Here is a 17038-nt window from a genome sequence, read left to right as displayed (position 1 = left end):
TACATGTACCAAAGACTTCCACACAGTACTGTATGCCAGGCTATTAACCACAGCTCAGCATTCAACACAATCATACCAAGTTCAAATCTAACCTTGGCCTCCGTAACTCCCTCTGCAACTGGATCATTGACTTCTTCAATGGGAGACTAGTCTGTGTGAATCAGAAACAACATCTCCTCCTTGCTTACAATCAACACTGACACACCTCAAGAATGTATGCTTAGCTCCCTGCTCTATTCTCTTTACACCCACAATTCTCTGCTCAAAAGCATCTAGGAATTTGCCAATGACAGAACTATTGTTGGCAGAATTTCAGATGGTGACAAAGAAGCACACAGGAGCAAGCTAGATTAGTTCAGTGGTGCCACAGCAACAACTTTGCACTCAATGTCATTAAGACCAAGGAATTGGTTATGGACCTCAGGAAGGGGAAGCTGAGGGAACACACATGAAGGATCACAAGTGAAAAAGGTGAGCAGTTTCAAGTCCCTGGGTCTAACATATTGATAGAACTACAAGGAAAGCACAATGGTATATTTCATTAGGTGTTTGAGGAGAATTGGTACATCACCAAACACTCTCGTAGATTTCTACAGATGTACCATGGAGAGTATTCTAACTGGTTGTGCCACCATCTGGTATGGAGGGACCACTGCACAGGATCAGAAAAGGTTCAAAAAGACCCAGCTTTATCATGTGCACCAGCTGCTCCAGCATCCAGACCACCTTCAAAAGATTGTACCTCAAAAAAATACAGCATCCATCATTAAGGATCCCCATCACCCTGGACACTCCCTCTTCTCATTGCCACTATCAAGGTGGTGGCACAAGAGCTGGATACATTCCACACAAGGAACAGCACATCACCTCTGCCAGCAGATTGCTGAATGGACAATGAACCCATGAACACTATCTCAGTATTTCCCCCCTCTTTTTGCACTATTTAATGTTTTATATTTATAGTTATTATTAGATATTACAATGTACTGCAGCTACAAAAAAAAAACAAATTTCAGGACAGTACTGTGCAAAAGTCTTAGGCATTGTAAAAAATTTTTTGTAAAGAGATGCTTTTAAACATAATGAAAAGTTTTAATTATCAAAAAATACTATAAAGAGCAGTAAACAACAATAACTACATCAAATTAATATTTGGTGTGATCACCCTTTGCCTTTAAAACTGCATCAATTCTCTTAGAAACACTGTTGAGCAGTTTTATAAGAAATTCAGGTGGTAGGTTGTTCCAAGCATCTTGGAGAACTTGCCAGTTCTTCTGCAGACTTGGCTGGCTTGCTTGCTTCAGTCTCTCCAGATAATCTCAGATAGCATCAATGATGTTGAGATCAGGGTTCTGTGAAGGACATACCATCTGCTGCAGGACTCTTCTTTCCACTAAAGATGATTCTTTATAAACTTGACCATGTGTTTAGGATCATTATCCTGCTGCAGAAAGAAGTTGGGACTGATCAGACATCTCTCTGGACGGTATTTACGTGATGGATGAGAATCTGCTTGTACTTACATTGAGGATTCCATTAATTCTGACCAGATCATCAACCCCATTTGCAGAAATGCAGCCACAAACCAGCAGGAAACATCTACTTGTTTCACTGTTGGCTGCAGACATTCATCCATCCATGTAGTACTCTCCAGCTCTTCTAAGGACAAACTGCTTCTCTTTTGAGCCAGAAATTGACTTGTCAATCCAGAGCACTTGCTGTCGTTGTTCAGCACTGCAGCCCTTGCATTTTTGTGCTCAGTTAAGTCTCTTGGCCTTGTTTCTACTTTGGCGGAAAGGCTTTTTGGCAGCTATTCCGTGAAGACCAGTTCTGACAAGACTTCTCTAAACTGTAGAGGAGTGTGTTTGGGTTCCTGCAGTTTCGGAGCGTTCATAGCAATGATGTAAGAAAATATTGTAAAAAAAAATGATATAGCTGTTAGCAGTGCTAGCCTTCTCATTTTAGGGGGGATGTCAGTTTGATGTTTCTCTCATCTGTGCACTCAGTTGCATAGCTGACCTCTGCATTTCTGGTGCTCAACCTTGCCCGTTTCTCTGTGTTTCATCAGAAGAGCTTTGACAGGTTATCTTGAAACTCAAGACTGCTGCAAAATTTCTGGGTTGACAAGGACCTTGATGATGTAGGATGACTACCTTGTGTCTGTTTGCTACACTCACTCTTGCCAGTGTGTGAGAACTGATGATTTGAAGGTTAAACAGTGACATCTGCCACATCCCCATCTTTTAGCTTGGTTGTCCTTTGCCCAGTTAGACTCAAACACTCGTTTCTGTTTCAGTTGATCAGTTTAGTTAATTCAACTAATAATGTCATTGATCAGTAGCATCCTGTTACCTTTGTTTAAAGATGCACTGAGCTACGTACATACCTACAAGGTTATCAAGTTTATATTTGAAAAGTGGTCTATTATTTAATATTACTTCAATGAAATACATTTCATTTTTTGGAAAATGAATATTTGGAAATCTAAAATTTGCTCCTTTCTACTGACACATTAACGTAGCAGACAAAAATCAAATCTAAAATACAATTTATATAAAAAATCTAGGATGCCAAGACTTTTGCACAGTAGTGTATGCCAGTGATATTAAACCTGATTCTGATATCTATTTAGCATGGTGGGACCACTAAGATCTGTGACCAGGTTCTTAATACAATTACATGTGTTCAATAGTTTAATGTTCTTGCTCTTCAGGTAATCCCATTTGTTTTAACAGTAGCAATAGTCAAGTGAGCAGTGAATTATCTGTGCGTACTTGTTCTATTCATTTCCCACACCCACATTCTGCACCAAAATCAACACTGCGGTTGAAAGCAAAGAAAACTGTAGATTACCGCTCTCTCGTACCGGTGCAACTGTGCAGCTGGTGCAAAGACAGATGAGAAAAGTTTATGAAACGTGAAGTATGTTGTAGTGTATTTCATTATACCCTTCAATTGATAAAAATGTATGTGATTTTTAAAGTTTCATTCTAAATATTCACAGTATGCAAATTACAATAAAATTAAAGTGCTGCACAGATTTCAGGCCGTGTAAAAATTTCCAGCTCAGAGCAACAGTTTAAAAAAAATAGGGAACATTGCCATAGATGCTGCAAATCTGAAAACAATATGTTGGAAATTCAACTGGTTGGTTTGTACCTGTAATTTAAATTGGCTGCTGCTTTCCCCAACAAGCCAATTTACCTTTGCTGTGCTGGTAAACTGATCTATACTTAAACTGTTTACTTATTGAGCAACCCTGCTAAATGCTTCAGGGCAATTAGCAGCACCCATTATGAAACTGTGTGTGTGTAATCTTATACAGTACAGATGTATCTCCAGGAATGCTGGAGAAAATGAGCCTGCACCCCTCAGGCTTCTGTTTATTGCTCTTGTACATATTGGTTACAACGTCGTCAGCACATCCAGCAATAGCTTGCCGTTTGTGGATTGCACTCCATTTCACATCATGATGTATTACTGCTTTGATTGCTCCTTTCTTTGTTGCTATTTTGGGTGATTTTGACTGAGCGGCCTGGATTCTTTCGATTTTGTCTTTTATATTGTGTTTTCTTTTTTTTTGCTGCCGTTAGCGCGATTTTATTCTTTTTGCGCAGGGCAAGGTTCAATGTTTTTCTTTGAACAGGTTCCATGGTTTTCTGTCTCGTGGCTGTCTGTGTGGAAGACAAATCTCAGGGTTGTATACTGTATATATACTTTGATAATAAATATACTTTGAATCTTTGAATATGGTTATATATTCACATTTCAAACAAGCTCATTCATATGGAGAAACGCTATAATTTAACTCATCTTTGTAGTGTGTTCTGGAAGTACATTATACAAATACAGACGCTTAAATCTTTTATTGCAAATAAATAAATTCCAAACATTTTGTCAACCTGAAATCAGTTCACATTAGTATCAGAACTGTGCACTTCACAATCCACAAAACCAGTTCACAGTCACTCCAAATAAGTACAGGAAATTGGGAGAAATTGTGCCAAGTCTGACTTGGGAAGGAACAACTTTTGACAATCGAGGGCTGTTTTACAAGCAATTGCAATTAATCAGAACACAGAAAAGAGAGATGCAACACAGAATTGCAATGTATTTTCACAAAGAGCTGCATTGGTCTACAGAAACCCTGTGTAGTAATACTCTATTAAAAACTGCAGAACAACAGGAATGCTTTAATGCACACTTTTCCCTTGTCCACCAGATACAACCAGAATTGCAGCATAATAGACTGTGACACAATTAACCAGCGTTAGTCAGAATTCTCTAGTTTCTTGATATCTGTAGATTTTGGATTGGCATGAATGCTGGAGTGTGCATTGCAAATTATACTTTGTGGAAAATTACAGCAGACTGCAGTTAATAAATGAAGAGAGTTTAGTTGAGATTGCTTCGCCTCAAAATGATTCTTATATTAAATCCTCATATGCAGAACTGAAACCTGACATTAATTAGACTATGAACTTAATCTGCTCAGACCTAATGATAGCAGATTTATATCTTCTGCTGTTTTCATTACAAAGACCGTGTAAGTGGGTTGGGCTAAAGAAATCAATGTCAGCTCTCACCTCTCTTCCTGGCTCAAACTTCTCTTCCTTCTGTTAACTCATTTTTGTAGTATCTTGCAGGGCTAGATTCTGAAAATTGTGTATTCTTGCAATACCGTTTAATATATCAAACTCTTTAAAAATGTAATCTAATTAATCTCGCTTAGCCATACCTGACCCAAAGTTCTGTACTCTTCTCCATAGGACAACATTGAAAATGAAAGAAGAATACATTGACCAGGCCTCTATCTTGAACCAGCTTCCAATCAGTACAAGATTATAAAACTGGTGAAGAGGTTCAATATGTCTATCTTCCTAAAAGTTGGTTCAGGTCAGCCCAAGGCAGTCAGACAATAATAACATCACACCTTTTTTTTTAAAGTATCTTTCTTTCATTTTCTACAGTTTGCAGAAAACTTGGCCATATCCACAAAACAAACCATCAACATTGAGGTACATAGCAGAGTATATTCTGGATGCTATTTCTGCAGTCAATAGATAATTCTCATAAGGATGCAAGATCGGAATTCGCTTTCCTTCCCCAATAACTGACACTCGTGAAGATATTGGGCATGTGAATTTTGATGATGCTCTAGTAACCACCCAGAAGCCCTACAGAACTAGTCTTAACTGATAACATTCCAACATTATATGCTGATAACATGGCTCTTAACAGCTGTATAATTTAGAACTAATGTTCTAGATTTTGAAAAATGGGGGTGTAAACAGAGATCAAAGTTGCAGTACAGCTGAAGAGTTTACTGACAGAGCTAAGGAATCTGACCAGCCAAATCAATGGCACAATTAGCAAGTTAAAATGATCAGATTCCATAACTCTGCCACTAAACTCTATTCGTTTGATTGCTGATGTGTCAATGACAATGACCAGAGACAATAAAAGTCATGGTAAGTTTACATTTACATTAAAATGAATGCTCCATTCTGCTTCTCACTACAAGTTCTGTATTGCAGTAAAAAGCAAAACTGACAAGATGTATAATCACAGTTTTACCCTGAACTAAAAAGTTGAACATCATAGACCACAATCCTGATAAAAAGTAAGAGGGGACATACTGCAATTCAATAGATGCAGCACCAGTTTAAGAGTTTGGTTGAATATAGCATGTTTGTACTGCACCCTAATCCAAGCCCTTATGTTCTCTCTCCAATACTTTGTCCATCATCTCAACCTCTCCCACATCAAATTGTCACATCAATTATGTCCATTACAAACAATAGATTAACTTGAGAATGCTGAAGATTTGAAATAGAGTGGCTGCATTTGACCTCTAATCATCTAATACATCGAGGGAAGTGTATCATACACTGCTGAAAAATATTCTGGGTCACTATCTGAGGATGTCACTTTCAAACAGCAGAGGAGGGCATTATGAAGAGCTGGTATCTTTCAAAAATAAAACAAAAGCAGCGCAATTAGATTGGCAAGGAAATTAAATAATTCTTCAGTTCAAATCATGAGATCAACTTAAACCCAAAGTCAAAACAACACTACACGTTGCCTGCCACAGAGATGATCAAATGCATTTGTCCCATCTGCATCTTCTTCAGGTAAAAACATTGCTGTAAATCAAATGAAACAAACAATAGTGCTTCTAACATCCATGGGATAGTTTGTAAAATAACTAAAGGTTTGAGATGAGTGGCAGAAAGTGGCAAATACTACTGCAAGATTGAGATGTACTGTACACAACTATCTTTTTGACTGACTGACAAATGAGGAACCAAGCCCCTTAGCTAATACGAGTCCAAATTCTATTTCCCCATTGATAAGTGTACCATGTAATACAGATATATATTTGATCAACACAGTTGCATATACCACATACAAAGTGACCAGTATGAACGCAGAGAAGGTTGCTGTGATGGTAATTATTAACTAGAAACCGGTGAAGGTTACAAGTTTAGCAAGTCTCTCTTCTCAATGCAAATCCAGAAAGTGCAGATGGCACATACTGGGTCAAAAAGTGAAAAACTAGAGTTAGTGATGGAATTCAGACATACGAGAGTATCCTGCTTTCAATGCAAGATCCCTGTGAACTCTTTGCTTTACAGATAGAGACTTCACTTCGAAAATAAATTCATCTAGAAATGAAAATAGTCTTAAATTTTGACAGATATATCACATTCTCAGTAAGAAAAACATCTAAATCTATATAGACTTCTGCATTAGACTGGATATCCATCTTAAATTAGAAGGAAAATCATTCTGACTCGATATTCTTTAATTGTAAGAATGAAAATGGTAAGGTTATGATTACATATTTTAACTTATCTGGAAATTTACCAGATCTGAGAGAGCAAGGGAAGTCCCAGCCACACATTCTAATTCAAAAAGGCTATTCACAGAACTGCAATGGTTTTCAACTGAGAGTTTTACAATAAATTGACGTAGCGTTTTCACAGGGAACATTTCAGATTCTCATAATGCATGTATATCACTGATAAAAATATATAAATATCCAAGTTAGCTATTCTAAATGATTCACTGAGTTTGGTTTAGATGTAAATAAAGCAGTAACACTACAGAGAATTTGGTTTCTAATGTTCTGCATCACAGCACGAGCAGTCAGTGAATAATATTCAGGTGATAAATAGATGCCTCCTTGACTTTTACTTTCTGTATGAATTAGACAAATTACTAGAAAGAATTGGCAAGAGGACCAATTTTGAGGCTACATAATGATGTAACTTGCTGCAAGGTGATAGCACAGTCATTTGGCTGAGGGAGAATCACAGAAATGACTGTGACAGAGCTCACAACAGAAACTTGAATCAGTTTTAACAGATTGCAAATATTAGTGGGAATCCCACTAGATAATTTTCATTTCTTCCTCCAGGGTTGTGGTAGCAAACTTACATCCTAGAAACTTTCACATAGGGATATCAGAAAGCACAATTTTTGAACGTTCAAATAGGATATCTCAAAGCAAACTCAGCAAGTTGCCCAAATTCCTTTGAGAAGGGATGGAAATAGAAAGCTCAAGGCAACAGACATCACTAATAGCAAATACACCTCCAGACTGTACACCACCATCTTTCATCAATTACAAACCCAGCTAGTGTACAAAAAGGTTTGTCCTTTCCAGGTAATGGGCATTAATAAACAATCCATTTATTACATTTAATATTAATACTCAGTATCATGCAACCAGTGAATTTAGCTACAAACAGAAAATTTAGAGAAACCACTGAACAATTCAACACCTAGCCGTAAATACATCCTTTTTTGTCAATTTATATTTTAAAAATGTACCTTTCAGCAGGGATCTCTTCCACTGACAATCTTAGGTGTTCTTTTATTTTTCAGTCATCAAACTGAATAATCAAGAGAACCATTAAATATCTGCAAACTGGATTTTGACAGAGCCCCTTTAAAATCTCAGGATGCCTTCAACCACATGTATCTACTGATATATTTAGAAATGTAATCACTATTGTTGGTAGAAACTCAGCAAGTTGACAGCAATGTTATGTTGGTGACCATAGTGTGACTAAATGGCCTATTTCTCTGCTATACAACTCTATTTGGTACAATTCAATAACTCCAAGTATAAATAATTCAAAGTTTGGAATTCTTGTGGCAAATTTAAATTTTAATAATGAACATAACAGAGTGTATTAACCAATCCTATCATTTCAGGAGTGGGATATGGTGGTCGGCAACATTGCCTCTAATTTCCTAATTATTATTATCTTTTTTTTAAATACACATCTTTGTGGTCCAAACATTGCTCTGAGCAGGATTCCCCCCCCCCCCAAATATAAACACAGCCTGAAAACTGCACAGCACTTTAAATGTTTCCTAAACATAAGTAATTGATGTCAAACAATCAAACAACCGATAAGGCACAATACAAAATTAAAATGTTTTGAACAGAAGGTAGCATTTGGCAGACTGGTGGCTTATTAACAATGAGCTACTCATTTCTATTCTGTGTTTATTGCTACAATTTCAGTGTTTCAGGTTTCAACAGTCTTGTAACTTGAAATACTGACAAAATAAATACATTGATGCTCCAAAATGTTTCAAAGGTTGCATTAAGTTTATTATTTAGAAAATTTATGGATATATATTAATTACCAATTACAGGGTATTTCACAATGATATTAACACAGATTTCAATTTTTAATATTACAGTGCCTTGAAAGTATTCAACCTCCACAACTATTCTCACATTTTACTGTCTCATTTTCTAAATTTAAAATATTTTGGATTCATTTTGAGCTAAACTGCATCATGTTAAAACAAAAGAAAGATTCCAATACCTGTCAACAATTTACTAAAAATTAAAAACCAATTTTAAGGCTAAGAAAGTATTCACCCCTTTGTAATTACTATGCTAACTTTCCTCAGATGCAATACCATACATTACCTTACCAATTCACCCAATTAGTTGATGTAGAAAATTGGAGGATCACCTGTTTTTCAATTAATTCATTATTAATGAATCTGTAGGGTTCAGCAGTACACCAGATTTTCAAAAGACTAAACCAAAATGAAAACAAAAGAGCTTTCAAAACAAATAAGGGAAATGGTAATAGAAAAGTACAAATCTGGGGCCGGGTACAAGACCATCTCAAAGACAGTGAACATTCCTCAGAACTCAGTCCATTGAGAAACAGAGGAAACAAAATGAAACCACAGCCACATTGCCTGGTTAGACCACCCCTCTAAGCTTATTTGCCAGAGAAGAACGGCACTTGCTAGAGAAGTTACTGTGATGCCAACAGTCACTCTGAGTGAACTGCAGAAGTCAGTGGCTGCAACTGGAAATGAAGTTCATAGTTCCAAAATCGCTATGGCCTTGTACCAAAAGGATATTTATGGAAGAGTGGCAAGAAAGCAGCCCTGGCTTAAAAAAAGCACATCTTTACCTGTAGGAACTTTGCAAAGCATCAGTCAGTTGATACTGTAAAGATGTGGAGAAAGGTGTTGCGGTCAGATGAGATTTATGTTGAAATTTTTGGTCTCAACACTAAGTGGTGTGTGACATAAATCTAATAAACTGTACATCAGCCAGGAAAACCATCCCTATTGTAAAGTATGGTGGACGTATCGTCATGATATGGGAATGCTTTTTCAGCAGCAGGGACTGTTAATCTGGTCAGGATTGATAGGAAGATGAATGCTGCTAAATAGCGAGAGGTCCTGGATAAAAACCTACTAGCCTCTGCCAAAAGCTTAAACTGGGGAGAAAGTTAGTCTTTCAGTGGGGCAATGACCCATAGCACACTGCCAGAGCAACCATGGAGTGGCTTCAAATGAAGAAAATTGATATCCTTGAGAGGCCCTGTCAGAGACCTGACTTCAACCCAATTGAACATCTTTGGCAAGACCTCATGATTGCTGTCTGCTGCTGCTCCCCAACTAATCTGGCACAGCTTGAGTAATTTTGCAAAAAAGGAATGGGAAACTCTTGCTCTATCACATTGTGCAAAGCTAATAGAGACTTATCCAAAAAATTTACAGGCTATAATAGCTGCAAGGGCTGGTTCAAATAAGTACTGAGCAAAGGGGGATAAATACTTTTAAACTGCTGACATTTCAGTTTCGAATTTAAGTTTTTCATGCTTTACAAGTTTCTATTTTTTGGGCTCTACTGTGACAAAAGGAACAAGCTTATGATTCACAAATAAAAATACTCAGTTATATTGTAATACTCATCAAGATGAACAAAGGGTTGGGGGCTGAATATTTCTACAAGGCACTCTATACAAAAGAAAATTCCAGCCATGCTGCAACAAGGTCTATCTGCACAGGAACACTTCAGTTAATGCACAGCCATTCACCTGTGCAGTTTAAAGGGAACACTGGTAGTCTGAAAGAAATATTTTGTGACCTGTAACTAATTGCAAAGAATTGAAATACCTCACTTGAAAGAAATGTTAAGCAATTTATCAATATGAAGGTATTTACCCTCACCTATTTCAGCAGAACATTACAGTTTGGATGGTTTTTATTAGTCACCTTTCAAAACAGTAATTGACTTGCAGGAATTCAGTGTATTCCCCACAGCTCAGGCCCAGTACAATGACAGCAGCAAAATGACCTAGCAATTATACTGTATAGTGCTTTTCACAATGCAAGTACTTTTCAGGACCAGTCATTATTTTATCATGTGAAATGTGGCAGTTAATTTATTAATACCAAGCTCTCACAGCAAACTGAAGTGACCAAATAATCAACTTTTTAATATATATTGATTAAAAGATAAATATTGGCAGGGATATTGGCTAAAGCATTTCATCTAAACCAGAAATAAAGCAAGATACTCTATGACTCTAGCTAAAGTTAATTCTTCACTACTCTAACAGAATTTGCCTTTGGAATTATATTTAATTAATTTTCATTTTTATGAGGTAATATTTCTGCAAGGGCCAACTTTTGGTGCAGTTTTTGGGCATTCTCCAAAAGGGTACAAGAAAAACAAATATTTAAATTAATGCAGGAAAGAGAGCGTCTACATTACACATCATAAAATGAGAATCCAATCAAAAAGAAAGGCCCAAACTACAGATTGAATCAAGAAAGACAACTTAACAAGCACTAGATGTCAACAAGTGGTAATATTGAGCCCATATTGTGACTCTTGAAGATCTGGTAAAACAAAACATCAGCATCACATGGGGAGCTGGCATATCTGCAGTGGTAGGGGCGAATGCAAGTTTGGAAGATTGCATTTACTTGAAGCCTCGAAGATATGAGGGAAATTATATTATTGCTGGTTGTAACAGTTAGAAAGCAGACAAGAATAGAAGTAGTGAAAGACCAACAGTATGAACAAGGCCTTGCTTTGCTTAAGTATGTTTGGAAAAGAACTGAGTAAAAAAAACAAGCATGAAAAGACTCCAGCATGACACTCTCAGTGATCAGTTACTATTTGAGGTTCACTAAATCACATCTTTTTGCCACTGTATAAATCAACCTACACCGATTCTCACCATCCCACATCCTTTACTTTTCCACCTCTTGGTGCTACAGTCAAACCACCCACTCTCTAGCACGTAGTTCTGTACATTGATATCACATTAACCAAGATAAGTGCCCAATCCTGCTAAAGGTCACTCCATTTCCATTAAGTCTCAATGCAGACATTAAAATAATGATCTCAATACAGGCATTACATTGTATTACTAACATAACCCACAAATCTATAGACTGAAGGTCTACATTTAAAAAATTGCATATGGTCATTTGCCATTAAACTCTCATTCAAATTTGAATTATTAAAAACAGGTAAGATGCATTTCAAAATAACTTCTAATTCAAAAAATCCCTCTATCTGTCACACAGCTGATTTTAATAATAACAAATAAATTACCATTTGCTAAAAATCTTAAAATGGAATCACTTCTTTAAAAAGGTAGAATATAAATAATATTAGAAGTCAAATAAGGACTGGAAAATATGCTATCAAGGTGTCAGCATCTAAAAGTGAAAACAGGCTCTTCAGTTAATCTGCTTTTCACAAGCTTGCAGATGCACTGTGGATTAGCAACATTTTCCTTTCCTTCTGATTTCATTAGTCAATTTTAAAAATGTTTGTTTCTGCAAATGGATGCTGCAATAAGCTCTTGGCAGCAGTTCCGAATAACTTGAAATCTGCACTGTGCAATGGTAAACGCAAACAGAAATGAGGACAGATCAGAAGGCGTGACTCACTCACATTTTAAAAGAAGCATAACTCGGAAATAAGAGTCTACATATCAATAGCCATTGAATATCTTCTATTACATATCACTTGACAGGAAGGAAACAGAGCCATTACAATTTTTGGGAGGTTACTTTGTCTCCACAGTAGTAGAATCATTTTTAAAAATTATTTGTCTAGTAATGTCTTGATTTTCCTTATTCAGCTCTACCTTTATCTAAACAATACAAACTCAAGGTCAGGCAACCCAACATACCGAGTGGCAGTTGCAATCCCAGAAATAAACAGGCTGCATCACAATTTTCCATACCACAAAGCCAAATCATCTACACATGTATCAAGAAACGCAAGTTGGGAAAAAAAGGCATTTACTTTGCTTTTGCACACAAATTCTGTGATTGAATTTTATTCTGAATCTCAAACTTTTTGGATAGTTATTTGTGAAGCTTGTAAGGGTGAAATTTCATGATCTAAATGGCAGTAATGGGAGAGTAATTGTATAAAATGGAGTGCTAGCAACAACAGAAAAAGGTACGTTATTTCAAAGTCCTTATGCAAATTAATCATTCAGTGATGACATGCTTAAAACACTGTTCTTCTGGAAGGCAAAGTTTAGAGGAGCTATTTTTTTAAAACTTACATTTAACAAAAAGATGGTGCCAGATCAAACAGATGAGCAAAAAACTTAGACTCAGTTTCAAATTTCTATAATTTTGCATGGGTCTTTAGCAGGAGTTTACTATTTATAATCATTTAATGCAGGGTGATTAAGGTAGGGTGATCATCTGATTATCTGTTCTAGAATTAGAAGTGAATGAATGGCACATCCACAAGTGAAGGGACTATATTGCCCCATTTTCAACAAAGTAGTGAGAGATTCTTTCACATACACATATATCTCAAAGAATCTCTCAGTGTATGTATTGAGGTATATGGTAGCTACCGTAAGCATAAACTGAGAATTGAAGCATTGATAACCTGAATTACTTGCTTCCCTCAGTATGCTATCACAGACAGAATACAAATAGCAATTGCTCAGTAAGCACATCATGTGTTAAATGAGGTCATTCTCCAGAGAATTTTTGTTCCTTCACAAATGAAAAATTGCTAACAAACTGAGACGTGGAATTCAATCTGTAGAAGTGCAAGGTAATGTCTTTGGAGGAGTGCAAACAAAGTGGGAAATACCCAACGAATGGTAAGATACCAGGTAGGGCAATTTTGTTGGTGGATCCCAAAAAACAGCTTAGCTAAGCAATAAAGTGATGATGATAAGTGGAGTATTTTCCATTGCTGGCAACAGCAAGTATAAAAGGTCATGGTGAAGATTATACAGTAATTAAGTTTGAGCTGGTGTACTGCTCCAGCTCTGGCCATCATGTCATGAAGGATGTGATAGCACTGAAAGGGATAATCTCTTTCATCCAGTTCTTGAGCATTCAATCTGACAGGGTGTGGAGATAAAATGACCCTCTCCACATGAGAATCTCTAAGACGAGCATTCAATATGTAGCGGATCAAGACCTGGCAAGTGGTATTATTCTTAATTGCTTATTTGGTTGGCATGGTATGAATCAGTTTCATATCATAAAGCTATATACTTCTACAATTGAGAAATTAATTACACACAAGTGCTATGCAGTGATATCACCTTTCATTCTTCTGCTGCAAGAATCAAAAATACCTACTGATACTATTCATTGGATTTACACATAAAAAGTTTGTCATTTTCAGCAGGGCACACAAAAATGCTAGGAGCCATGAATTTGTACCTTAAGCAGAATCGCTGGAACATTTGGAATTAAGGAAAGGCAGAAATTAACCCAATGTAAGCAATTATGCAATTAAAGTACTTCAGTTCCTCTAGTTATAGCTAGAAGTTTCTGCATTGCAATTATTCTCCATACCACCTTAAATCTGCACTTCAGGCAGTAAAAGCTATTTCCCTAACCACCCAATCTATTCCATATCAATAGAGACATGTTAGTTGGTCTGCCTTGTAATGATGGAGAGGATGAGAAGATCTTCTCAAATGAAACAGTAGAAAATTGAAAAGTGGCAACCAGACAGTTCCCCATTTTAATGAAAACCTTTCGATAATCTTTTTACCCAATATAAATGCAGAAAAGACTTTTCACTTTGCTCAGTCTATTTTTAAAAGCACTGGTAGTCTCACACTCCAAACTACAAATTAACATTGTGAATCAGTACCTCCTGATAGTTTCAGTACACATTTTAAAGAAAGGAGAACACTTATAAAACACAACCGGGCACAACAGGAAGAACTGCTTGTGCCTTCACGTTTAGTGATTTTGTAAGTATTTTTCAGAGCAAAAACAGATTTTACTCTATGGGGACCAAAGCACTTCTTATGCTTGGTCTCTATTTTGATAGTGTATCAAATCTTACCACTTACAGATGTTCTGGTGTAACGTTAAACCCCAGCAACCAAAGCATTTCCTTTTCATATACAGATGATTGCTCCAGCATTCAACCCCAACAACAATTTTAGTATCTCACCACTGGAAAAACTAGCTTAAAAGCAAAACAATTTCATTTGTTCGTGGTAATCATCAATTTCATTGAATGGATTCATCATTGTATGTCACAATAATTACGGATTTTAATTTTTCCCCTTGTCCCCCAGAGATGTTACAAGCTGGTGCATGGAAAACCCAGGGATATCACAAGTAAAGCTCAACTGTACAAGTTCTCCAAATAGAGCGATCTATAAAAATCAGCATTTAAAGATTTCTTATACACAACAGTAATAATTCAGTACCTTATAGTGAAAAAGAACTTCCAAAGCTACAAAGGAACCATGTACTTTCATTACTGTATGAATTTTGCTTTAAAAAAAAGCAGTGGGAGAAGTATTATTTACTCTAAAATCGACTTATTTGGCACTGTGAGTATTTTGAATGATGGACCTCATGTTACAGGGTGCAAGGAAATGCCAAACCTGCATGTGAGTAAAAGATGTGATAAGAAAACCTTATTCAATTACAATGATTACATTTTCAATATTGCCATCATTACTGTCTCCAGGATTGTCTCCTTTATGGTGTGCTGCTGCGAATTTTGAGGTTCTCACAAAGGACTGACAACCTCGATAACCAAGATCTTCAAACCTCTCATTAAGGTCATTCCACATTTGCTTTGGTGCATTTCTGAAGGAACAGTACAGTTCACCTGTTATCAAAGTCATCCGCTCCCTTTTAAAGAGGTATAGGGTTCAAAAACCAAGGCAATTCAAATAATAGTAAACATCTGTTTAGTGTATCCCAAGCTTTTTACCCTTTGTTCTTTGGCTGTTCACAAACATCCAAATGCCAAACAACACAAATGTTGCCCTTTTCCCAAAGTGGGATTACCATTGTAAATTTAGTTTTTATAAGTGTTCTCTTATGTCTCAAATTCTGTGCAATTACTAACAACTATTCCTTTAAATTAAAATACCTTAGTTCTTAAACATTAGATCCAAAGGCAACAGTAGTTAAGTGGATGTAGTTGCAAGCTTCTCACGTTTTAAGTACAAACAGGCTCCACCAGTGAACAATCCATAATTGCTCTTCTCAGAAAATAATACCCAACGATGCAGGTGTGTAGCTGGAAGCACCTGTGTCAGGGGAGAAAAGGGGAAGTCCTACGTACGATTCAATGTCTGGAAAATTCTAGAAATCTGTAGCATCACAGGGCCTGTCTCAGGATCGTTCATCCACTGAGTACTGTTCAGTGGATTTTCCAGCATATCTTCAAAAGCTGCAAATGAGAGCAAAAGGGACAGGGGATGGAATAGGGAGTGGGAAGGTGGTTTAGAGGAAGAAGAGAAAAAGGGGAAGTGAATTGCAGCACAACACAAAACTCTGGACAATGGAATAGTAAAGATTACTTTAAAAATCTCAAGAAAGATTTGATTAAAACTGTCCTTGCTGTTAAATATATTTTACATATTTGAAAAAAGTAATCACTTGTGGTATATTATTTTTTACAATGCATGTTTATTTTAAAAGTTATTAAATTTCAATTAGTGAAGTACATTCCTTTATGATTTAAAGATCCTATTGCTCAGTATTAAGTGAATAAAATGACAAGCAAGTAACTTCTAAGGAACTTAAAAGATCATGCTAGTTTCACTAGTTTTATCATAATCATATACAATTCAAACAAGCCATTTGGCTCAACTTGTCCATGGTGACTAGTAGGCAACATTCTGTATTAACCCCATCACCCAGTCCACAGCCCTTTCTACTTAAAGCATTCAAGAGTTCATCACGATACCTGAATGGTGAACCACACTGTTGGACTGCGGATTCCAAGTAGTTCCCCTACATAACCCCTCCAAATCTCTTCTCCATTACTCTAAACTTGTGTCCTTTTGTTTTAATTACCTCTGATATTGAGCAAAGTTTTCTGGTGACTGTTCCATCTATACCTTTCATGTATCTCAATCGTGTCTCCTCTTAACCTCTTTCGTTCTCTCATCATAACTGGAATACTCCATCCCAGGATATATCCAGGCTAATCTTTGAATTCTCTGCAGCACTATCACATCCTTCCTATACTCTGGTGACCAGAACCGCATGCAATAATACAGTTGAGGTCTGGCCAAGGGTTCTCTCAAGTTGGAGCAGAACCTCCCTAGTTCCGAATTCATTGCCCTTACACCCAAAATCCAATATCCTGAATGCTTTCTAATCACAATGCATTACTACCTTCAAGTAGTTCTAGACATGTACTCTGAAGTCTCTGTTTCTCAATTCTTCCTGAGACCCTACCATTCACAGTGTATGTGCTTTC

At 36.7% G+C, this 17038-nt stretch overlaps 1 protein-coding gene across 2 annotated transcripts in view; it reads right to left on the bottom strand.

The window, feature by feature from the left end:
* Positions 1 to 3851: 3851 nt before the first annotated feature.
* Positions 3852 to 17038, bottom strand: part of ubac1 (UBA domain containing 1) — a 52125-nt gene continuing 38938 nt past the window's right edge. For both annotated transcript variants that reach the window (XM_059993681.1, XM_059993682.1), the window contains one exon: positions 3852 to 16000. In XM_059993681.1, coding sequence (XP_059849664.1) covers positions 15885 to 16000 — 116 coding nt within the window. In that variant the 3' untranslated portion in view covers positions 3852 to 15884. The remainder of the gene's footprint in view (positions 16001 to 17038) is intronic.

This window comes from Hypanus sabinus, chromosome 18 (assembly GCF_030144855.1).
Source record: "Hypanus sabinus isolate sHypSab1 chromosome 18, sHypSab1.hap1, whole genome shotgun sequence".
Taxonomy (NCBI): Eukaryota; Metazoa; Chordata; class Chondrichthyes; order Myliobatiformes; family Dasyatidae; genus Hypanus; species Hypanus sabinus.
The sequence above is the reverse complement of the archived record's forward strand: the minus strand, read 5'-3'. Positions and strand labels throughout refer to the sequence as shown.